Source organism: Zootermopsis nevadensis, unplaced genomic scaffold (genome assembly GCF_977971745.1).
Source record: "Zootermopsis nevadensis isolate Lab colony 2312 unplaced genomic scaffold, Znev_1.0 Znev_ptg000027l, whole genome shotgun sequence".
In the NCBI taxonomy this organism is placed as follows: Eukaryota; Metazoa; Arthropoda; class Insecta; order Blattodea; family Termopsidae; genus Zootermopsis; species Zootermopsis nevadensis.
Window position 1 is genome coordinate 4,034,034 of NW_028259159.1, and position 24,816 is coordinate 4,058,849.

General features: G+C 36.1%; 2 protein-coding genes across 2 annotated transcripts in view; one reads left to right on the forward strand and one right to left on the reverse strand.

Moving 5' to 3' along the window:
* The window catches only part of Flo2 (flotillin-2), a 149,495-nt gene extending 133,741 nt beyond the window's left edge, over positions 1–15,754 (forward strand). Inside the window, exons 2-8 of the mRNA XM_022070022.2 lie at positions 1,927–2,223; positions 5,554–5,786; positions 6,879–6,998; positions 8,115–8,329; positions 8,515–8,698; positions 9,307–9,456; positions 10,506–15,754. Coding sequence (XP_021925714.2) covers positions 1,927–2,223; positions 5,554–5,786; positions 6,879–6,998; positions 8,115–8,329; positions 8,515–8,698; positions 9,307–9,456; positions 10,506–10,535 — 1,229 coding nt within the window. The 3' untranslated portion in view covers positions 10,536–15,754. The remainder of the gene's footprint in view (positions 1–1,926; positions 2,224–5,553; positions 5,787–6,878; positions 6,999–8,114; positions 8,330–8,514; positions 8,699–9,306; positions 9,457–10,505) is intronic.
* A 2,201-nt stretch (positions 15,755–17,955) lies between these two features.
* Positions 17,956–24,814, reverse strand: eIF4H1 (eukaryotic translation initiation factor 4H1). Its single transcript, XM_022070031.2, has 7 exons — positions 24,665–24,814; positions 24,282–24,408; positions 23,951–24,155; positions 23,807–23,854; positions 23,472–23,702; positions 23,172–23,354; positions 17,956–22,205 (listed from the first exon to the last, which is right to left on the reverse strand). Exons 1-6 carry the CDS (start codon positions 24,700–24,702, stop codon positions 23,218–23,220), a joined length of 786 nt encoding a protein of 261 aa, XP_021925723.1. The 5' UTR covers positions 24,703–24,814; the 3' UTR covers positions 17,956–22,205; positions 23,172–23,217.
* Positions 24,815–24,816: the final 2 nt, after the last annotated feature.

Sequence of the window (24,816 nt, forward strand, 5' to 3'; positions counted from 1 at the left end):
CATTACACAGAAACACGGCAGTAATTGCTGCTGGTCGTGATGTCAGTCCGAGATATCAAATAAAATTATTATTATCTTTAATTCGTATTAGCACACGCGCGAATTTTCATTAACGTCCTAGCGTTTCAAAGGGTCATATATATAATTATCGATGTATTGAATTAGAGTTCTCAAGTAATTATGTATTATATGCTAATTTATTATAGCCAGTGGGCTTAAACAGGAAAGAATCAAGGAAAAAGGCTACTTGATAGACCTCTGCATAGATGTGAGGATAATATATTCGAAATAGAATGTAATGGAGTGCATTTGATGCAAGTGGCTCACGGTAGGGTCCAGTGGCACTCGTCTTTGACCTTGTAGTATTCAGTGTACCGAGGTATTAGATAATGATGATTTTAAAGAATTCGTAACACTGGTAAAAGCTACTACACAGTTCTTATGTGCGAAGTCACAATGATTTATGGGCTGTTATTTCCCTCTGAAATCAGTAGCTTGTTACTTTGTTTCTTTCATTTATTTATAGAACAGTTTTAATAGACGTTAATTGTGATCGTCTGGGTTGTGACGTCATGTGCTCTTGCGGGTCACAAGGTCACACTAGAAGACCACAGTCGACATCTTCTCCACTGTGAAAACGCAGATTTCGCTTGCCTTTGGAAACATCTATCGCGATAAACGTGGCTAAAGGTGGAGAGAGTATGTTTCTCCGAAACGTTGTTCTATTTACTTACTGGTGTTGTTGTCAATTAAATGTATTCTATAATTACTGAAGTGGAAGTCTTCACTGATATTATACCCATAAAAAGTTTAATGGAAATCGGCCTCTCGCATAACCCAACAGAGTAGAGTCCTTCGGAAAATGAAAGGTCTAATCACGCAGTTGGTCATGAAATTTTCAGCCTTTTATGGGACCCGCAGTTTCATTACTGTGCTCAAAAGAGCCAACTACTGGGCCCTATTCTAACTCACATAACACCAATTCCAGACCCTCACATCCAGTTTCTGAAAGATAAACTTTATCATTATTCTCCCATCTACGCGGAGGTTTATCCAGTTTTTTTTTCTCGTTAGATATTCCAACTAAAGTGCTGTTATTCATTTTCCAGCTCTTTCACGCATTATAACGTGCATGTCTCGCCCACCCCGCTATCCTCGGTCTGGTCGCCGTAATAATACAGAGATCGCATTGCAGTTAAGTGCATGTGACTCTGTCCTCAATTCCTTAGACGTCAAGCTTTCCGGAGATGGCCAGACTCCAGCTTTACAATGAGGACGTTTTAACGCGTTGCATGATTGCATGGCCTCGTCCTGTCGGGTCGTTTTCCTCTGCAGTAGGGTCTGCCCACATTGCCTATGGATTACAGTCGAACTTCAGGTGACAGGATTTGAGAGAGAAGTGTTGAGAATATTCTAATGTTTTTCTTCTAAAGGTAGGGGAAAAGAAAAGAGGATGCAGACGTTTGTGAAAAGGGACGTATTAAATTCATACTCATCACATAATACTGTTAGGGTGAACAAATCAAGGAGGGTGAGACTGAGATGACACGAGCGGAATTAATCTGGCTCGTGACTTCAGTGACGAGTTCTTGTAAACAATCTTTGAGTTTCACAAAAAGCGGAGGATTTCTTGACCAGAAGGAACGACTGTCATCTTCTCAAGGGCTTCGGTGTATGGAATTCGTGAATTTGTTTGCAAACAAAAAGCGCACTAGGCACTACCGTTAAGGGTCACTTTAAACAGGTGAATATGTACAGTGTGATCCATCATGTTGGCGTTCTGGTTAGTAACACCGTGTGGCCTTCTAGGTAGATATCGACTGTCTGGAGGAAGGTACGGCATTTGCAACCCAGAAGACCACCATCGACATCTACACCGCCGTGAGAAGCTGAGATCTGACAATTTGGCCTATTTGTTTTTTGCAGGTGGCTGTTGTGGCTCTACCAAGAAGAACACCATAGTGGGAGGATGGTCGTGGGCGTGGTGGTTCGTCACGGACGTCCAGAGGCTGTCGCTCGAGGTGATGACGCTAAACCCCATGTGCGAGAGCGTCGAGACGGCCCAGGGCGTGCCTCTCACCGTCACCGGCGTCGCCCAGTGCAAGATCATGAAGGCTGAGGAACTGCTCCAGACAGCTTCCGAACAGTTCCTCGGGAAGAGCGTCAAAGAAGTGAAGTCGACAGTGCTGCAGACCTTGGAGGGACACCTCAGAGCCATTCTAGGTCAGTTCCAACACTTCGATACTGCAGAAACATCGATAGTCACTTGACTCTGGAGACGGATGTTTTCTGAATTGTCGCGCCGTGTAGTCTGATAGAAGTTTACCATCGTTTCAGAGATCTTTGTTGCCTCCATCATCAGGGCGATCACTCACCTACCTGATGATGGAGGCAACAAGGGCATATGAAATGTTGGTAGACTTATATCATACTACATGGTGCTACAACGCAGAAGACAGCCATTAAGATAGAACTACCGTGAAGAATTATAGTTATAAAGAGGAAGTGGATGGTCTTGACCCATCTACTCCATTAGTATGACGCTGGTTATCTTGATACGCCAGTCGCTGCGGAATGGTACTGAAACAGGTGTTTCGTTTACAGGCTATTCTTGCAGCACAGAGGTGCCCATCTCTTTTAAGTGCGTGAATAAATTCAGGAATACCCATATTTTTGGTATGTCGCGGATTCTGTTCTCGACTTGATGATTCATGATTTTCCTGCGGGAAAAATGTGGGGATGCTGCTGTAAAACATTCTTCGAAATCCAATAGCCACGATAATTTCTCACGTGTTAGTGGAAGAAACGCCACGTAAACTGAGAAATATGCTGGGTCATAGTAATCAGCAAAGAAACATAATGATCCATTCTACTTCTTCTTCTTCTTCTTCTTAAAGTGCCTATCGTACTGTCCGCCAAGTTATCCCCCCCCCCCTTTCAGTATTGACATTGAATGTAAATTTTCATCCGTTCTTGTTCTGTATTCACTGTTCCAAAGCATTTTTCGATACAGACGTTGCCTTCTGCAGGGGTTTTTGTTCGTTACGAGTGACTAACATGTTTCTGCAACATTCTGCAACGCAGGCATGTGTTATCCTCTCCGGTTCCCCGCGGAAAATAGCGAACTAATATTTACATCTATCCCATTTCTGCTTTCTGTCCAGTCGTGATCAGGCCACGGTTATGGCTCACATTCAGTGATAAATCATGGGTGTTCTGTGTTGTGTTACTCTTCAATGGCCTTGTTGTTTCCTCTTGGTCTCGAAGTCTTGATTCAGGTTTCTGGTTCTTGTGGCCGGTATATGTAGACGATAATGGACTCACTGTCTCTGGATATTGCAAGAAATGGAATTTGTCCTATTTTAAGACACTGATCGGACTATGGGAGGATTGGTCGGTATGGATACTTGGGGTAGGGCTAGCAGAACACCGTACCTCACATGTGTATTAGACATTGCATGCATTGAAATTGGCTGTCTTCATCTTCGCCGCCGTGAAAATCAGAAGTCTCACGTTAGAGGCATTGATTAGTTCTCAAACAGTAGTTTTCAGTGTTTTGTAAATTACGGAGAAATTATACAGTGTCCTCAAAGTGGCAACATGTACCAAAGCCATGTCATCATTTTCGTCGTACTGTCTCGTAGCCCACTGAACGAAGATTTTTTTTTATATTTTGAGTTCTCATCTTTGCAATAAGTGAACATTATGACGAATGAAATCTTTAAATCTTTGTTCCGTTTCTTAATTTATTTAACGAACGTGTTTTAGCTGAATGGATTCTGTAGCGTTGATTGGAAGAGGGATAGTGAATTATGAATTGGATGGATATGTTTATTGCTACCCCAGTTTCTGTGTAGAGTCACTGAGGATACCTTGGAAAAGATCATTTTGCCTACAAGACTAGAATAGAACTGGGGACTCAACTTTTAGAATGAAAATGATGAAGTATTTTACGTAAATATTAAGATTACAGTGTTTTTCAATTTAGTCTGAAAGATATGCAACCCACTCGGTATCTGCGTATTTTGTCTACAGTGTGTAGTCATGATTCTCACGATTGTGTCCCTAAACAGTCGTAATGAATTGGTCCTTGCTACGGAGAAGTGTTGTGTTTTGTTTTGTGGTAAGAACGGAATGTTTAAATATTACTTAAATGAACTTCGTGCTTGAACGATAAACGTTAATTTAATATACGAGATCCAGCCTCGTTTTAGTGTAGACAATTTTGCCGACGCGTAAGTTACGTGCCAGAGTGTAGTGACGTAAAACGCTGGCAAACTGCAACGTTAAGTCTGAGGGTCAAGTAATGCTTGTAGGCCTATGTTGTGTGTTTTGTAACAGAAAGGCACATGGCGGGTCTTCGTTTTCTTTTTTCCGGGAAAGACCGAAATAATTAACCTTCCTAGTAATTCTCATTATTAACTTTCTGTACGTCATTATAGACCATGCATCTGTGGAGACTGACCTTGGACGTTAACAACCCGACTTTGGCGGTTTACTCAAGATGCAGTTCACTGTGTTTTCCGCGTAACGATTTCTGTAGAAGTGTTAAGGAGCAGAACGAGACTGCAAAGCAGTAGCTCCGCGTGAATAATAACAGCATTGTAATGAGATAGTTCATATAGCATTATCAGTGTTCTTGATACCGATGACAAAACAGGATTGGAGTGGCCTTGGACAGTTTTTCCCCTCTGACTGTTAAACAAGTTCAGTCCAAAGAGAGGTTTGCATGAGAATGTCGTTCTTGTTGAAGGGGGCTGTTGGTTTGGCTTTAACAAGTGGCTTGACGGTAGTTCTTGTGTGCAACAGGTAAGTTTCATTGTTGTATTAATACTACCCTCCTTTACTTTATGGTACTCTCTTTTACCAGTTATGCACAGCAGTTGTAAATTTTCACGTCCACAGAAACGTCTGCTGATTTTTTTTAACTTCATGCGAAAAACGTATAATTGTTTAATTAAGAAATGTACCCAACTCTAGCCACCAGAATGCAGGACATAATCATGATTCTTCAGTTGAACTATTTTGGAAATAAATACAAAATAATATAAAGAAAAACAAATTTGACTATGGTAGGGACCTCTGAAACGTTGGCAAAATTCTACCAGACTACATGGTGCAACAACTCAGAAGACATACCCTACAAACCTTGCCACTGGGTGTAAGATGTAGAATGCTGATGATAACGATACAGACTTTAAGTTCTCAAAATGCTTGTTCTTCAGCAGTTTCTCTCACAACCTCACCGTACATTTTCTTGTGTATTTTTACTTTAATTTCCGTAATTTAGTTAAAACGGTTCAGAAGAATTCGTTGTTCTGTGCTTCTAAGCACATGTCTACCTTAAACTTTTATAAAAGCAACAGACATTTTATATCACTGCAATAAAACAGAAACATTAAGACTTAACAGTCTTTTGGAGCGTGCTAGATGAGGTGACAAAGCATTCCACACAAGGACATTAATGTTGTAGATCTTATTGCACTATTAATTAACAATTGAATTTACACTAGAATATTTTGGGACATGTATGTGTTGTGGTCAATGTTTCAGGAACGCTAACAGTAGAAGAAGTATACAAAGATCGAGACCAGTTCGCAGCACTGGTGCGAGAAGTTGCCGCTCCTGATGTGGGCCGCATGGGCATTGAGATCCTCTCCTTCACCATCAAGGATGTATATGATGAGGTTCAGTACCTGGCCTCTCTAGGCAAGTCACAAACGGCAGCTGTCAAGAGGGATGCCGACATTGGCGTAGCGCAGGCCAACCGAGATGCTGGCATCAGGGTAAGATTTAAAAAATAAGACTGCTGTTAAACAAGATGTTGGGTGGATATCAAAGAGAGGCAGAACTATAAAATTATAATATTTAAATTCAAATATGCTTCCACTCCAACTTTTAAATTTCATGATATACCACCACGTATATATTCCTAGCTTTGTTTAGACTTTTATAAGGGAGTGAAAGACAAAACCAGAATTACGGCTGATGAAATGAAACCATGAGATGACTGGAATATGCTTGGATGTACTATAAAGGGGGGAAAAAAGTATCTATACTGGATGAAATTTTGAAGTATACAACCAGTTGTAAATAATAAATAATGTAGATAATAAATATGTTGGTTAATGAACTGAGGTTTACCTGTAAAGATTTTTTGGATTGAGATCTGAACAGGGAACGTAACTTCTTGACTGCTGCATTATGATGTATGTATTCCATTTAATGTTTTCTCTTGCTAACAATATGTTTCACTGTCACGAGTCCATCGTAGATGCTTCAACTTAGTACATCCATGAGGGGAAATGCATAGTGCTAATACTAAAGCTTGACTTATGTTGACCGCTTATCTAGATTTTAGTTACAATGTATGTTGTAAAATCACAATAAGTTTATTGCGTAGGTTTATTTATTGATTCACTTAGTGTGTTTATGGTTGACTCATCTGCACAAGTCGTATAAATCCGTCCATATATATAGTAACAAACCAAATTAAAAATTATATATGTAACTTATAGTAAATTTTGGAAGTGGAATTTCCTCCACATCAGAATTTTTGGTTTCCAGAGTATAATAACTGATGGTAGAATATGGAAGCTTTAAGGCAGGAAGGGCTTTATGTTTTGTATAACACCTGTTACACTCCTGTGATAAATGTAGATGCAATCCAAATCAATATGGACCAGATAGACAATGTTGGAGCAAGTGGCTTGATGTATCCCCTGCAAGGGAGGCTTCAAGATTGTTTCCTTTGCATACATATTTTGAACAGCTGCGGCACAAAACTATCACCCAGAATATCACAAGATGTCTGTAAATATTTTTAGTATTAAAATATTCTTTTAAGCAATAGTAATAGTCAACGTGTCACTTTTTAGGAAGCAGAATGTGAGAAATCTGCAATGGATATCAAGTACAATACGGACACAAAAATTGAAGACAACTCAAGAATGTACAAGTTACAGAAAGCACACTTTGACAAGGAAATCAACACTGCTGTAAGTATACAGGATTTTATTATATGAGTGTACAGATAAAATTAAATTTAGAGACATCTGCGTATGTATTTTTTATGAATAATTCAGTTCAAAATTCCATTGTTAGAATACCATTGGTGCAGCTTTCATATTATTTTTGTCATCACAGATATTCCTTTGGAGTACTACTGAATCCATAGTTTTTAGTTTTATATTATCATATCAGCTTTTGCTTGGACGATTTTCATGTAACCATCCAAGGTTCACTGACTGCAATTACATATCACTTTGATATATCTTTTGTTCAGACCGTTTTACATTTCTTCTAATTCTTTTATTTCATACTGAATATAGTCCATATTTAACATAATTCCTTGTTTTTAATTAATTTTACAGATTTAGGATTTGATGACGTGTATTTATTTACTATTTTAACAAAGTCAGCATTTTTATTTAATATTGATATCATGATCATATCTCTTTATCCACAACATTCCGTCCTGTCATACGCATACTCTCTCACCTCGTGCTTCTGGTTGACAGACAACTGTTCACAATTTCCATTGCACAAAATTTCCATTTACTTTGAGTTTCAATAAATGTTACACATATCCAGTCTTTGAACTAATGAAATGAGATCTCTTCCTGGTTTATTTAAAAATGTTTCTAATCATTTATGAGGAGAAGTTATCACTTTTGGGTTGGGAATTTAAACAAAAATGTGAGCAGTGGAATGTCTATGGAAAATAGAGGGACATAAGTCTTGCCCATTTGTCCTTGGGCTCCCTGAATATCAGGCAGGTTTGCTATCCACTTGACTGTGACATTCATTAATTCTGATCTGCAATATGTTAATGAATTTTTCATTCACAGTATCTGATGGATTGGACACGTAGGTAGGATTGGAAATATGGGATGAGTACAAAATTTTGGTGGGGGATTGATTGAAATCCTCTTTTCAAATATTGAGGAGATGGGAGTGTCATATTCAGATGGACTTCAGGGAAGTAGGTTGTGAGAATGAGAAGTATATGTAAACAGTTCACGATCTTGTCTGATGGTGAGCTTTGACATTTTCAGTGCTGAGCCTTTCTGCTGCTGCATTGTCACTACTGAAGTAAATTGTAAATGTTGCAGAAAGCAGAAGCGCAGCTGGCATATGAGCTGCAGGCAGCAAAGATCCGCCAGAGGATCCGCAATGAGGAGATTCAAATTGAGGTTGTTGAACGAAGAAAACAAATTGAAATTGAAGAGCAAGAAGTTCAAAGAAAAGAGAGAGAGCTCAATGCTATGGTACGACTGCCAGCCGAGGCAGAAAGCTACCGAGTCCAGATGATTGCTGAAGGAAAAAGGTACATTTTAACACTTCTTTGTTGGTTCTTATCCAAGTTGTGGGGCGTGACACTTCATTATTGAAATTCCTTAAAAGTCATTATCTTTTTCTGTGCTTTTAAAACCAACGAAAATAGGTCTTATTTCTTTGCATATTAAAAATATGATGTCTACACTGAAGTACATTCTTCCACTTCCATTTCAGAACTCAGACAGTAGAGGTAGCCAGAGCTGAGGCAGAAAAAATCAAGAAAATTGGAGGCGCAGAAGCATATGCGATTGAGGGAGTTGGCAAAGCAGAAGCAGAACGTATGCGCATGAAGGCAGCTGTGTACAAGCAGTATGGAGATGCTGCAATCATGTCTTTAGTTCTGGAGGCATTACCGAAGGTGAAACAGAATGAAACAATAACTTATGGTGTTTTTTTAAACTTTTTTAAAGCTAGCTTGGTATGATGTGAGATATAGTTTTTGCATTACAAACCTAATGGGAAAGTGGAGTTTGTAAGTAACCATTTTCATACAGTGATATGGAAGAAAATGTAAGGTTTGTTCAGTAGGAAATTAAGGTAGAAAGTAAATGTGCCAGTAACCATGAGAGCTGAGTGGTCCATACCAGATTCAGTTCAGTTTTGGCCTTCAATTTATTTTGATTAATTTAATTTTGGTATTTTATTAGTTATATCTCTTATTTTCTCTGAAGTCTAAATTAAAGTTTGTAGATGTTCTCATAAATGGCTCATTGTACAATACATGAGTACATAAAGTAAAATAAAAATTGTATATAATTACACTGTAACTTTTATTAAAATATTTTTTTATATAAAGCAAAATAGCAAACAGTGCATTGGGATTGTATGTGTACTCCAGTGGAGTATGTCTTTTCACTCTTATTATAATGGCATTTAAAAAAACAATGTTACACAGACTGATTTGCCCAATCAGTAATGATGTTAGTGTATTTGTATAGATTTAATTATTTGATTATTATTTTGTAGATTGCTGCTGAAATTTCTGCTCCGTTAGCCAAAACAGAAGAGATTGTCCTTCTTGGAGGAGGAGAAAGCAATTTGACAGGAGAACTGACAAGGCTAGTGGGCCAGGTACCTCCAGCTGTCCATGCCCTCACTGGTGTTGACTTAACAAAGGTAAAGAATACATCATCTAAAAGACTAAAATGCAATAACTGTTTTATATTTGTCATCTGATGTAGCTTGTACAGGATGATTGAAAGTCATGTAACCTATATTAAAATATTTATTGATGGTTGCAATTCAGTTGGATTAATAAACACATAATATCACCGTGACTATGTAATAGCCCATGCAGGTCACACCATGTTTTAACCCACTTATGGCAGTCCATCAGTTGTCTTCAGACATTCAAAATGCAAGGATGTCTCTTTTACAATTGCAATGAGTGTTCAATATCAAACACTACAGCAACTCATTTTTAAACTTAATGTACCAGAATGAGTTTAGGGATATATTTCCTCATTCTCCTGTGCTAAAGAAATTGACAATATCTTGCTCGATGATCCATTTCTGGTCACTCCAGACACTACTGGGTTGCATCAGACATGAGTGATGAGAGTGAATGCATGCATCGCTGACCACAGAGGATATTTCCAACACTTGATATAACTTTTTTCTGATTTCAATGTAATTTATTTTTTGTTCCATAATAGGTGGGAAATTTCTTGACTAGCTGAAAATACTCTGTAAAGGCTGAATAAAACTGAAAAGAAAAGCCTGGATGGTCCGTAATGTGGCTAAGTCTTGACTGGTATCACATAAATACAGGACTAAAGTTTTTTTTGTTACAGTTAACTCCTCGGTCTCATGTGTAAGATACAACAAACTGACTGATTGACTGACTGGCTCGGCAACTGACTAGCTAGCTAACTAACTAACTAATCAATTTTTTACCTCATAGCAGTTGTGGTAGTATATGTCCTGCGAATGTTTATTTATGGACAAAAGGAATTTCAGAAGAATTGGGCGTGTATTTAATGTCGATGAAAGAGGACACATAATGATAGTTCATCTGTAATATATGTCAAATATGACCATTTATTTTTACTGTGTACGTCTATGTGCTTTTACACAAAATAATTTTGTACTCTGTCATGTGTCTCTTACGTACATTTATCTTAAAAACAATCCTCCCTTAACAACTGAGTTTTTTCTCATTAAAGGTGCTGAGTAAAGTTCCAGGAGCAAAGTAATATCGGCAGTTCATTCCCATGCCAAGGTGCCACTTAGGGGATGAGAAACAGTGTCATGCCATTGATGGCCATTACTAGCCATCATGCCTGTTAATGGTGGGGAAAAACATCATGAACACTTCACAAATCTCTTCATCTCTTTCTCAGGTACAGTCTTGCGCCTAGTAACATAAAGTTAAAAAAAATATCTTCAGAGTAGCAGTTCTTTAATACAAAAGTACACAACTACATAAAGTAACAAGTGTAAGCAGAACACTAAGACATGAAGCTTGTAACTATATCTGACCTGTGTTAGTGTCCATGAATCCACTGACTGTATCGCTTTACCCCATTGGAAAAACCTTCACAGTCAGTGTCAATAATCAGTTTTATTCTGGGCTTGGGTCTTATATCCGTAATGGCTTAGTAGCATGATGTAATATGAGCCTTATAGGTTTACGCCCTCTTATATTTGTAAGTTTAAGTTGGATTCCTTCGAAATTATCCTAAGTACAATATGTATTATAATCTTTGTTATTTCTCTGTTGATGATAAAAAGTTGATTATTTTTTCTAAGATTTAAGTGCATCCAGATATTTCTTAAAATTCACAGTGTTAGTTATGATATAAAATGTTTAATAGATTTGTTGTGATATGTTAAGAGAAATCACATCCATTATTCATTATTATGCTTGATTAAGCATAATGCAAATTTGAGCTTATAGTAACTGCTCATTTATCTAATTTTGGCTTCCTAACACAAAGTCATGATAGTAATCCATAAGAACATATCTTGAATATTTGGCACTGTCATTTTGATCCATTCTATTTCTTCATCCTGCACATCAGTTTTTGTTCTGACTGTTAGAGAATTGTCTGGTTGTAGATGTAATTTATTTCTGCTTTTATGATTTCTGCTCATTTAAATGTATAGAACTTAAAAATAAATTGTGCTACATTAAAGGTCTGAAACATTGACCATTCACAGACAGTGGATTTATGAGTTATTTCATTTATAATTGCAGGTCAGGTTGATATTAGGTCATGTCTTTAAAAAGTAATAAATAAACTTTGCCATTCTTGCATTATGTGATAATACTGTTTAGCTATTTGCCTTCTCAGATGTGGTGTGAAGAATTGGTTTCACTGTAAATGTGTAATATCTTAAAGAAATGAACGTAACAAATGAAATATCACTTATAGTTAACTTAAATAAGATTTGAGATCTTCATGGTTGTGTGTCTGTTATGGTGTTCTGGATTGTGACGCCATATAGTCTTGTAGGTTGTTACCAACATTTTGGAGAGGAATCTGTTGTCTTCATCTTCATTTGAAGTGGATACATACAAGTTAAAAGTTTTAAAACACCCTGCTTACTTTTGATTGGTCTTTTATGAATGTGTTTATGAGAGGTAAGATGCTCAGAGTGGCTTTGTGATAGTGGGCAGTGTTGAATCCAGAATTTGTGTGCCAAGAAGTTACTATGTCAGTTGTTAAAGAGCATCTTGTCATAAGAAAAGCAAATTGTCTGGAGGAAGGATAGCAACATGAGATTTTTCTAAACACATAGTATATTTTGAATTAAGCAACTGTAACATTCACATTTTTTTGCACTCCAGCTTCATATTCAGTAGGTTCTGGGTTCAAATAGTGCCTTAAATTAGGCCCCAAATTTTTCCTTATTTTTACTTTACAGTTAATTATTTTTTAATCATCCAGTCATTCAACATTTATATTCTGAGCTTACTGACAGCAAATCTACACAATCAGTTGTGATAACTCTGGTAGAGATAGTCTCCAAAACAATGTGGCTGTTTGTTCAAGAGCATTTTATTGCATTTGTTTGATAATTGTGAACGGTTACCCACCATTGGTGTTGTATGATCAAGTAATACATGGCAATGTTGGAGTGGGACTATAACTGGATTCAACACTGAGCGTTTGACTTTTGCTGATTATCATCTGGACTCATTAAAGGGATTGCAACTAGAAAGTCATATCACATGCATGCTTGGCAAAGTTTTGCTCTTTTATTTTATTAAAGCAAGTGGGCTAAGATTCTGTAATGTGTTCATTGAAGACCCACTCTGCCCCTGTACTCTGATGTGTAGATGGGGTCTTGGTTCATCATTACCTGCAAATGATGGCCATTATTATTTACAGGAGAAACAGCATTTGTCCATTCTAGAATAAAATATTATTTGAAATTCTTTTATCTATATGCAAGCAAATTAATAATAACAACAACAATAATAATAAAATAACAAATGGCTGCACAATAACAATAAATGGAAAAATAAATTATTTACTACTACTGTGTTGGTGCATAAGCTCATAAGCGTTTGCTAAAACTTTTAACATACTCATATACTATTGGGCAAAAGACATCTGTAAGAATTCAGAATTTTCTTTTTATTATCGCGTGGCTTGCAGTACAGCAAACACTCCTGCTCTTTTATATGGATTCAGGAATATGACATATATGTTTCTCAGAGTTCAGAAGCTTAATGAGTTGAAGATTTGTGGAGTAATGCATATAAATAAACAGGATTCTCTGGTACAAATTAAGCTCTGAACGTTTGTGTAAATGTAGTTTACAGTCACATATGAATATACTGTAAATAGATTGATTTCTCTAAGAAAATGGACGTAATAACTTAACCAAACATTTTCATGTCAATGTAGTTTGGATCCATCATTAATTTACATGAGTTTTTGCAGAAATATTACAAAGAAACTAACTGTTGTGATTTAAAGTGCTGGATGACTATTATTTGTAGTATGTTGCTGTTTAGATGTGACCCAGAATTCTGACCATAGTACGTCAAAAGTCTTGCTTGTTTGATATTGACACAATTGCATAGACGGTTTCAGTTGAGTTTGCATTAAATGAAGAAATTTACAAATGATGATAGTTCTGGGTCAGATTTGAACCATGTTCATAGTTTCTTTCTTGAAATTCATTCTGTGAATGCATATCCTCATTTTATGCACAATGTAATTTACTTATGAGCAGGGCTCCAGTAATACTACTTAAATTTATTAGCCACTTTACAGATTCCACTCAAGGATATATCTAGACACTGGCAAGAAATGTGGTTGCCACTAATCTCTGTCACCTTGCCTGAGATTAGTGGAAGAGCATGTTTATGGAGCCCTGAATTTAAAGCATTGGACATGAATCTCTAAACAAGATGTACCAACAGCACAGAAACGTTTTTTGAAACAATTATATTAAAATATTTTTTGTCTTTCCTTCATCTGAGAAAGTTGAAAAACATTTTAAAAAATCCATAACTCAAATTAATATGAAATAAATTAAAATATAGTTGCCATTGTCATTATGACAAAGAACTACTAATTCAATTAGCTTAGGGGAAAGATATTTTCCAAAGATTCATCTGTATTTTTGTACTCTTCTTTATAATTAGTTTCTCATATGTAATTGAACTGTGCTTTTCCTCCATTAGGCACCTGGGTATGTTTTGCAGAAATTTTTTTGCATTAGCTGTATTATCTAGAAAGAAACTGTAGAGTTCCCATTTCTGGAAACAGAAATTTTTGTTGATTTGCTTTTTATTTTTAACTCTTTGAAGCAAGTGTTTAATTACTTCTTTTATTTTAGTAGTTTAATTTCTCCCCTCCTAAGTTGCAAACATTTGAGTAAAGGAACAAAAATGTGATACCTTTAAATTAAAATAAATGGTCACTATAAGATAGATCATTTTATTAAGAAACTAAAACAACAAGGCCTTTGCTAAAACATATACCCCACAAGCTTTGTATGGGGTTCGTCCAGAAAGTGAGGAAGGAGGAGTTCAGAGTGTTAACAGTTCTGATGATGCATGTAAAGTGTAATATTATAAACAAAACAAAACTATGAAGTGCATTAAGTACAGAAATTGGAAAGAGTAACTGATAACTATTGTTAAGGAAGTGGAACTGAAAGGTATGGGAAAGGCATTAGAAAATAAGAAAAAATCACTGCCGCATCTCCCTATATTGTTGTGCGTTTTCCTGTAGTGGACTGTTTGTCAGAATGACACACGTTGCGTTTCCAGTGACTTGTTTTCATGTGTGAACTGAGTGTAGCTTATGAAAAGTTTATATATATATATCTTCATTTAATTTCTATTAAATGGGAATTTAGCTGGCAACATTCATTCTTTATTCCTTTACAGGGTAATCTTATTTAACATAAATATTTGTGTTGTTAACATATTTAAGTTTAAACGAGTGTAAAAGATTGTTGAAATTCAACAGGGACCTTCTCTCACCATCTTTCATCATTTCCTTTACAACTTTCATATCTTTATCATATTCCCTCCTTTCTTTCTCATCCATTCCACATTTCTGTCTCCTTAACCCTTCTCACCCTTCCTTGCTACCTACCATGTGTCTCTTCAGTTTTCACATCACATTATAAATGTAAATATTTAAAGATATGACAGACACGCATATACTACTCTGTAATACAAATCTAAAATATCACTCGAAACAAGTGGCAGAACAACAATGAAAAGTATCTTCTTTGCTACACCATTTTTTTCTGTGAGGTAAAGGTGAAAGTCTGTGCACCAATGCCATGTAATTCCACTGTAATTTTCAATTCTTAAGCATTATTGATTGCATACCAAGGTTCATTAAAGTGTTGTTATTTCCCAAAATTGTCTTCAGAATATGTGATTTGGAAACAAGATTTAAAAAGTTGGTTGTACAATAGTGAAATCATAATAGTTACCACAGAAAGCAAGAAAGTATTTTGAAACTGACAGATATTATTCTGAAGATTATTTTGAAGTAATTCTCAAGTGTGTAAGTTTGCTGGAAACATACCGTGTAACCCTCTCCTCTCCCCTCACTCAAATTGCAACAATATATACCATTTACACACGATATTTTTACTTGTAGCTAATATTTTAAGAAAACCAAATGTGTACTCTTTTTAAATGGCTGATTTTATGTCCCTTAGAAGAATGATGTCGTGTTAGTTCAGGGGCCTTCAGTCTAAATATTACAGCAGAATTCTTGAAGGTGTTTGAAGACCACTGTTCTAGTCTTTGTAAGCAATACAAGGAAAATGAAGTCTGTCTACTGGAATAAATACTGGAAAGTTTTTTGTATAGACACAAAATAAACAAACAAAATTAGCAATTATTAGTGTTTAAAGCTACATTATTATGAAGTCTAACACATAATGAGTGCATATTTTTAATAAATGGAGGCAAAAATTAGTGTAATACATAGTATTTTTTTTCTATATCTACCCTCTGTACTGATATGTCTATGAAATTGTAAGTAGAAATTGTGGTTTTAATGGTGGTGAGTCCAAAGAAGGCTGCATTCTGGGTTTTGGAAGTGATAGAAGTTTACCAATGTTTCAGAGGTCCTCCATCATCAGGACCATGAGTCACTTATTGCCATGATGATGGAGGCAGCAAAGACCTCTAAAACGTCAGTAAACTTCTACCAGACTACACGGTGCTACAACCCAGAAGACAGCCATCTTTAGGTGAAATTGTAGTCATAAATGGAAAATTATATAGAACATTCTCAGAGATATTACAGGAACAGTCTCTTTCTGGCAAAACAGCATAGCTGCCCATAGAAGTAAAATACCTTGCACTGATGTTGGGCAAGGGATCCACAAGAAAGGTACAGCTGGAGAAAGTTATGAGCAGGGTCTGCAAGGCATTATGGACCTGTAGAGGCACATTCAGAAAAACATGGGGATTGAAACCAAAGGTACTGTATTGGGTATACACTACTACACCACCATAGTATGGTGGTCTACAGGGCTGAACTTGGTGAACTGCAGAAGTTGGTCTGTCTATAGATAATTGGAGCTATGAGAACAACTCCTACAACTACAGTCGAGATCCTCCTAGGACTCCCTACCCTTCATGTTAAAATACAGGCTGGGCCTTGGCAGGAACCTACAGATTCAATTGAAAGGAACACAATGCACAGACGGACCAATAGAATCATACTCAAGATATAGCTATTTAACAAAATATCCAGCCAGATTTCCTGACAGAAGTGAATAGGAAAATGGGTTTTGGCCAAGAAGAAATGGGGATCAATTTGGTACACTGATAAGTGAAAGACAAATGGTCCAGTTTCCTGTGACTACTTATTCGGTATATTTGTAGCTACCTTATGTATCTAAAGGCTGTCACTTGCATCATATTTCAGGTGAAGGCTGATGTGGATCCAATACCACCCTCTTCCAAGTTTTGTCCCAGCAACCCATTACATTTCATGTATGTGGGTATAAGACTAACATATAACTGTTACGAAATGATCGGTGTACATGAAAATATTTTAAAACATGCATAGCTTCCAATAACATTTTACATGACAGGAGGATGGATAGAACTACATAGTGAAGAGCTCCATAATTGCTACTTTTCACTAGACAAGGCATGGGGCCTATGAGAAATGCATACAGAAGTTTGGTTGGGAAACCCAAAGGGAAGAAACCACTTTGTAGACCCAGGGTAATATTACAGTCAATATGAAATAGGCTGGGAGGGTATGAACTGGATTCATGTAGCTCTGAATAGGAACTGATGATAGACTCTTGTAAATGTGGTAAAGAACTTTCAGGTTCCATAAAGGGTAGGAATTTATTGAGTAGCTTAATGACCATCAGCTTCTCAAAAAGGACTGTTCCATAGAGTTTATCAGCACAACATTTTTCAGAGTGTATCTGCAACATACATCCTGAGGGTTAAATCTACCATTCTTCATATTTGCAGAAATAACATTGCTTGCTTCCTGTGTCCAACAGATGACCGCCGTGAAAACTTGTCAACACTGCTTCCTTTGTCCTGAGCCTCCTTTCCTCATGCCAGTATAATGCAATGCAATACTGTCTGAAACTCAAGGTATAGCCTCCCCAATACAAATCTTATGTGATGAATTTCTTTGACACAGCAGATGTAAGTCACACTGTGTTCTCATACTTCACATTATTATATGTCTGTGTGTTCATTATGTAAATTAAACTGACAGAAATTACACATGATCAAATAAATTGTACCTGCTTTTAAGTGCAAGCTATATTTGAAGTACTCAGAAGATAAAGTGTGAAGATGTACTCCTTTAGAATATATATTTCTTAAATGCATTAGAAAGTGGATCATTTTCACATGTAATTTTATTTATTCCAAAGTTCACTTTTTGTCACTTATTTACATTATTATTAACACCACTTTCGATTAAAAAATGAAAGTGCTTAGACTTTCTTAGTTTCATGGTGTTTATGCCTACAGTGAATGGATTTATTTTGCTTGTTTTACTATTGTCAGTACAAGTTTAGGGCAGCAATGTCCCAAGTGAAATGAAATGGCATGCAAATTAGAAAAAATAACTACAATCAATTTACAGAGGATACAGATAAGATAGATTGGATAAAAATGCACAAATGAACAACATATCAGGAAGATTGGAGATTTATCAGCTTTTCATGATCATAATGGACAGATTGTCAAATAAATAGAAACTCGTTCAATAAAAGCAGTCAGCATGCCATGGTCCATGGTCTTTAAATTTACACATGCTTGCTTTACATTTCACTGTGATAATTACATATAACTTGACACTGTACCAAAGTTTTTAAAAATTCATTTTCCTTCCCTTATCAGAACCTTTTAGTAATCAGTAAACATTTCACATATTCATGTTACCATTTAAACTTTTCTTTCATTTCATACACTTACCCCTTATACAGTCACTGCTCATGGTTTGTCTTCTCATTAGGTTTTACTAACAACTAACACCATTGCACATTTTCTTAAAAGACTGACACAGCATGATTGCAGCTAAATGTGAAATGTTCCAGCAGATGGTTGCAGTCCTATCATATCACAACTGGAGTGAGAGGCAATCAAACGTAGGCTCCTGATTCAGGGCATTTGACTGATATCAGGGCTTGAAAAATATTGTTGCCTGGTTGGGTCTTTCAGGTAAGTTAATGTCTGTTTCTATTAATTTGTGTGTGTCTATATATATATATATAATGATATGTAAACTTGAAACAAAATGAGATGAAGTTAATTTCAGGTTCTCGTGGCAGTAAGCATAACTGGCTTTCTTCTGGGTTGCTGTAATGTGTAGTCTATTAGAAGTTCACCAGCTTCTACCAGACAACATAGCACAACAGCCCAGAAGATGGCCATTATCACTGAGAGTCTGTGTTAAATACAAATGACAAATACACAGTGACTGTTAGCAAGAGGCTGAATGTTTGAGTTTACATTGTCAAGTAATATTACAATGGCATGCTGCAGGTGTTTGATCCTCGACTCATATTTCTGGCCATATATTTATCAACTCTCTATAGTCAATGTCAGCAGGACTGAATTAAGACTACACAAGGCCCTATGCTAAAATATAAAAGAGGTCCCTATAACAATTACAAATTTCATAGAAAGAATTATTAATAAATGTTAACAAATTGGTGATTGAAAATTTTCAAGGGCAGACTTTTTAATAACAGTGAATATTTTAACAAAACAAACCTTTGGCCAAGTTCAGACTTGCTCAACTAGAGGGCCCAAAAGAGATTTCTGCCAAACTTTGTAGAGTTAATTATTACATACGTTGCTTTCAACATGTCTACATTCAGCTGTTAATACTAATGTTTGGATTTGTGGGGATCTCTCAATAATATATTTATCGTCCAATTTAGTACTTAATACTGAACTATTTGAAACAAACAGTATATGAAAAAATGTACAGAACAAAATAATGGTGTCCTTATTAAAGTTTAGATTTTCAACTTAAAGTAATATGCATCAAATATGTAACACTTAACTCTAACCCTCATATTGAGCAACATGAACTGCTATGTACATCTGTATGGAAATGTTTAGAATGATCTAATACCAAATTTCATCCAGATCAAAGTGCCTGGAGATGAACAGACATAGAAATGTTAGTAAATTCTCACAAATTGTCATTACATGTACATATGAGAGTTATAGAGAAATTGCCAAACTTCTAAGCAGATTTGAAATACTCTAAAGGTAAAACTGTCCCTGTGCTTATGCATCATGCTATGAAGACACATTCTTAACCTCAGCATTGGAGAGAGAGACAAGAGTGATTAGCATCACATTCTAGCTCTCTTACCCCCATTGAAATAGGCTGCGATTCCTTTGGAATAGGAAGCCGAGTAGGACCGAGAACCTCGATGTGGTGGCAAAAACAGAAATCCCAAACCTTGGTTGTCCAGTCCATAGTCAGTCAATTTACTGACAAAGCTATCCAAGCTTATGATTTTTAAGGACAGACAAATACTATGGACAGGGTCACTGGTAACTGCATTCCACATGATCTGGAGAAAGTAGTGTAGTCATCATCAGTTCACATCCTTAGAACAGGAGTTGGGTATGTAGTACATGCTTACTTACATTATACAAAACATTTGTCATAGAGCAGAGATCTTTTCTAAAGCTGGTGTCTCCAGTTTCTTGAACAGAGGATCCATGGAGTGCCCAAAGTAACAGAAACAAGAGCACAAATAACTGACAAATTCCCCACTTTTAAGGATCCAATACTGAGTTTATCCTGAACTAGTTCAGTTCATTCCACACTCCATTTCTCTAATATATATTTCAATGTAATTTTCCCAGCTGCACTGAGGTCTTGCAAATTGTTCTTCCCTGAGGCTTAGGGCAGTTTCTTCCTTTGAAGATAAGTGCAAAGGAAAGGTGATGGTGACTTGAAATGAGGAGCATCCAAACCTTGAACTGTTGGTTCAAAGGTGATATTACAAACCATAATCTGAATTACCTGCATTCTTATTTGTAATAAAGTTAATTATGCAGTGATAAATTCAGCACGAAGTCAATTCTTTCCTTAAATCTTTTGTTACCTTATCATTATGACACCACAAAGAGTAATGTTTCAGTTACTTTACGACTCACTGCAGAAAGCAGTTCTCTAATAAAATATGTAACTGATCTAACACTGTTCATCAACATCCAGTATGTTATATTCTTTAATATTAATTTGATGAATATATATTTCCAAGGTATTTTTTAAAATTAAAATTTAATATAAATAATTGTAAATTCTTCACATGGTCAACATCTTGGGAAACAGTCTATGCTTCTCACTGAATTCTATAATCACAAAATAGTGACAGTGAAAACATAAAAAAAAATCCAGGTTGCACAGACAACAATATGTTTTTCATACTGCATCAGGATATTCTGTTGAGGTTGGTCATAATGGGGAAAAATGCATTCTGGGGCAAACCAACATTATTTTTAATATGTATAAGCATAGTGACCTACACAGAATACTGATAATGTAAAAATTCATTATCAGTTTTACACACATAGGAGCAAGGGTAAAGAACCATCATAATTTTTATACTTCAACACTGTACCAGCAACAGCATTTTCTCTGTCCATTTTTCTGTTGCTTCATTAAAAGTACCTTATAACATTTAACTGTCACATGGTTTGCATTTTTCTTTTATTTCATCATTTTACGTTTTAATTATAAAACATGCATCATCGCCCGTGATGCTATATTTTTATTTTGCAGTCATACAAAATTAACTCCTCCTTTGTAGAAATTAAGATCGAGCAGTGTATATATATTTTTTGCTTTTTACCGTTTTTAATTTTTTTGATATATCAGCATGTCTATCACTTACTGGGCATAAAACTGAAAACAGTAATAGAACACATCCAGAGTTCCTGACAGTACTGTTCATCATTTATTCATTTTTACGTGACTTTCTATTTTATTTAAAAAAACATCAACCCCTCAAATATTTTTATAGTGATTCTATTATGTTAAATTATTTGACAACATATCAAGAGGGACATGTCTCTCACGAGCAAACATAATTTATAAACCCCCCCCACAAGGTCAAAAAAAAAAAGGACAAAAGTTTCTTACAAATTGAAGAACATTAGTAGTGCCAGTATCCCTGTACAAAAATCACTTGCCTAAAGTATTTTAATTATACCTTAGCTACTGAAAGAAATAACACTACCTATATCTAATGGGAAAGCTTCATTATGTTACAGCAGCACAAGAACCAATCTAAGGGTGCTATAAACACGAATTCTAATTTAAGATTGACACAAGGCATCTGGCTACGAGCTGCTTCACTTTGTTTGGTCAGTCACATCCTTCAGTGGACAAGGTATTCATATTGTGGTGAATCACGAAGTGCTGAACTGATCTTCATTGTTGGTTATCTTCATTTCAAAACCAATTCTATTTCTTACAACACAGGAGTTTATATACAGTGAACATTAAACATGCCTGCAAATATTCAATCACTACACCACAGTAGCAAAAATTAGAATCGGCTCAGAAAATAACTCTCCAAGAATTCACTGGGCACGATAAAAGCCAAGATGATGGAAATATTGATCTTCAAAATCATTCTAATTAAAAAAAGTTTATTTACCTTGGCAATTCCTAGACTAGGAAAGAAATTTTTAAATAGTACTTGTGAATAAGGATATATTAAGTATGGGGAAAAGATGAACAGGGTCTGTTTCAATAACAGGATTGCGACAGCATGAAACAGAGCATCAACAACAATTTAAGTCAGCTGATGTTTCCTGTGCTTAAAAATTAAGTGTTCCCAATGGAATTCCATGACTGATGATCTGCCTTGACTTATGGACGCAACTTACAGGGTCTCCCTTGGATCTGGAAAGAAAAACAAACAGTAACATAAGGATGGTAAACAAAAAATAATGCCAATAAGTGTTCAAAACCTAATTCCACATGACAAACGAAACTGACTTTTGGCTTCTTAACTTGCTGATTTCATTACATCAGTTACTGCTTTTACTATCATTCTCAATATCTTATTACAATAACTGCCAGAAAAGGGTGTAAATTGACATTGCAACTGCTTACCTATCAGGTATTGAATTATATCAGTAACCTCTTCAGACTCACGGAATGGATACCAGATTAGTTTCACAAGGGCAAAGGACTTACATGAAAGTAACAATGGCTCTTATTTTTCTTTCTTTTTAAAGTTTCATGTGGGGATGTAAGCTGGATTCATCTGGCTCAAGACGCTGAACAGTGGTGGGCTCTAACAGACATGATAATGAACTTTCAATTTTAACAAGCTGGAAAATTTCTTTACTAGCTGAGCAACCATTAGTTTCTGAAGAACTATGTTCCTTCGAATCAGTTTTACTCCATTTACTATAACTGTGCCTCACAAGACTGTTGCAAGTTAATGTAGTTATGGTTAATAAGGGACACAAATTCCTTTTAAGTCACAAAAAAGAATTCATATATCATCCCAGGAAATTTAGCCTCTACAATTCATTTATGTATTAGCATTAAGGTCTGTCACAGTCATGCCTTATAACTTAATTAAATTCAAAATCTTCATATAATATTCATGCACTTGCACTGTTGGATCCAAATACAAAATAATCACTTGGGCGATAGTTTATGTACAAAATGACAATGAGCATGTATAACAAACATCACATAAACTTCAGCATCTGTTTTTAACAACAGTTTACACTGTAACTATTGGAGTCTGAAATTTGAACATTAAAAGTTTATACTGCAGACATAATACAACATTTCAAAAGATGACATTAATGTTGACTCAAATTGATTCTTTGCTTCATCAATATTTCTTACCTGCTTTTGCAGTAACCAACCACAATATAAACTGCAGTGTATATTTTTACTTGGGAAAATTCTCTTCACGAGGTTTTGCTCCACCAAATATCTTGGATGACTGACTTGTCTCTGCCAACTGATTGAGAGGTTTGTTTACAGTTCGAGGCTTTAACTGCAATTTCGGTCTTGCACCTACATCCACTGAAATTATAACATTCATTAGTACTTCAACACACAAAAATATTGAACCTGGCATGCAAATTAAACAAAACCTCAACATAAACACTTCTTAACTTTCAATAATAACCACACTCATACCTGCAGAGGGTTCCTTAAAATCTTCTGTAGGTGGTCTCCTGTCTCTACCAGTATCAGGCCTGGATCGACCCGCATAACCTCCTCGACCACCACGACCCCATTCCCTGCCACCTCCTCCACCACCCTCTTCAAAATGGCCATAGCTACCCCGGTTTCCACGTGAATCTGAAAATCCACCTCCTCCACCTCGTCCACCTCGGTTACTGAAACTACTACCTCCACCAGCACCACCTACAAACCATATATATAAACAAAGAGTTGGAAAATTGTTCATGACCATGGACAAACTAGATATACCAAAAAATTAACATGTGCAATTCTTATCAATCACTAACCTCCAAAGTCATCATAACCTCGATCACCTCTTCCTCCTCGGAAGCCACCTTTGCAAACATGAACAGTGTATGTTAATAATTACCGTTGCAGGAATAAGTATACAACATACTTTTTGAAAATGAATGAACATCTTCAACACAAACCTCGTGATCGACCCCTGTCAAAACCACCACCCCGATCACTGCGTTTTCCCTCAGCCACATCAATTCTCAGAAAGTTGCCCTCAACAGACACACTGCCATCAAGCTGTAACGCCTCCTCCAGGCCACGGACGTCATCAAATTCAACATAGCAGAAACCCTTGAATTTGTCTGTTTCTCTATCACGAACCAGACGAATACTTTTCACCTTTGAAAAAGCATACATAATATTAATTCATTATTTTGAATTATTGAACGAAATTGAACTACTAATTTTGTTAAAAATGACACAAACCACATAACACGGACATGGAAATAAAGTGTGATTCCATACCTGATTTTGTTGGAATATTTTGTCCACATCTCCTTGTACAACTCCTTGAGGCAGGTTCCCGACATATGCTGTGAATGGAGGTTCTGTAGGCAAAGGCTTTCTTCGTCTTCCGCCTCCTCCATAATCTCTGTAAGTACAAATCCTGTTACAGTTACAGTCCATAAATTATTAAAACAAAAACAAAGTCTGAAAGGTCCTAGACCCCTAGCTATACGAAACTTGCAATCGCACCGCCTCACAATATACACTTAACCTCACATTTATATATATAAATCGGCAATTTATAGAACCTACCATAAACTAAATATTAAATATTATGCCATTAAAATTATATACCAAATTAACAAGCACACAACACACATTAACGATACTTGTTTACTTACCTATGATCGCGCTCATCATAACCACCTCGTCCAGCCATGTTGGATGCGACGAAAATGCCAGGAACTTACAATGAATACTTAAGTAATAATAAGTTTATTTATTAGTTATATTTTAGGTGTATACGAAAATACCTTCAAATTTTAGCAAGCTT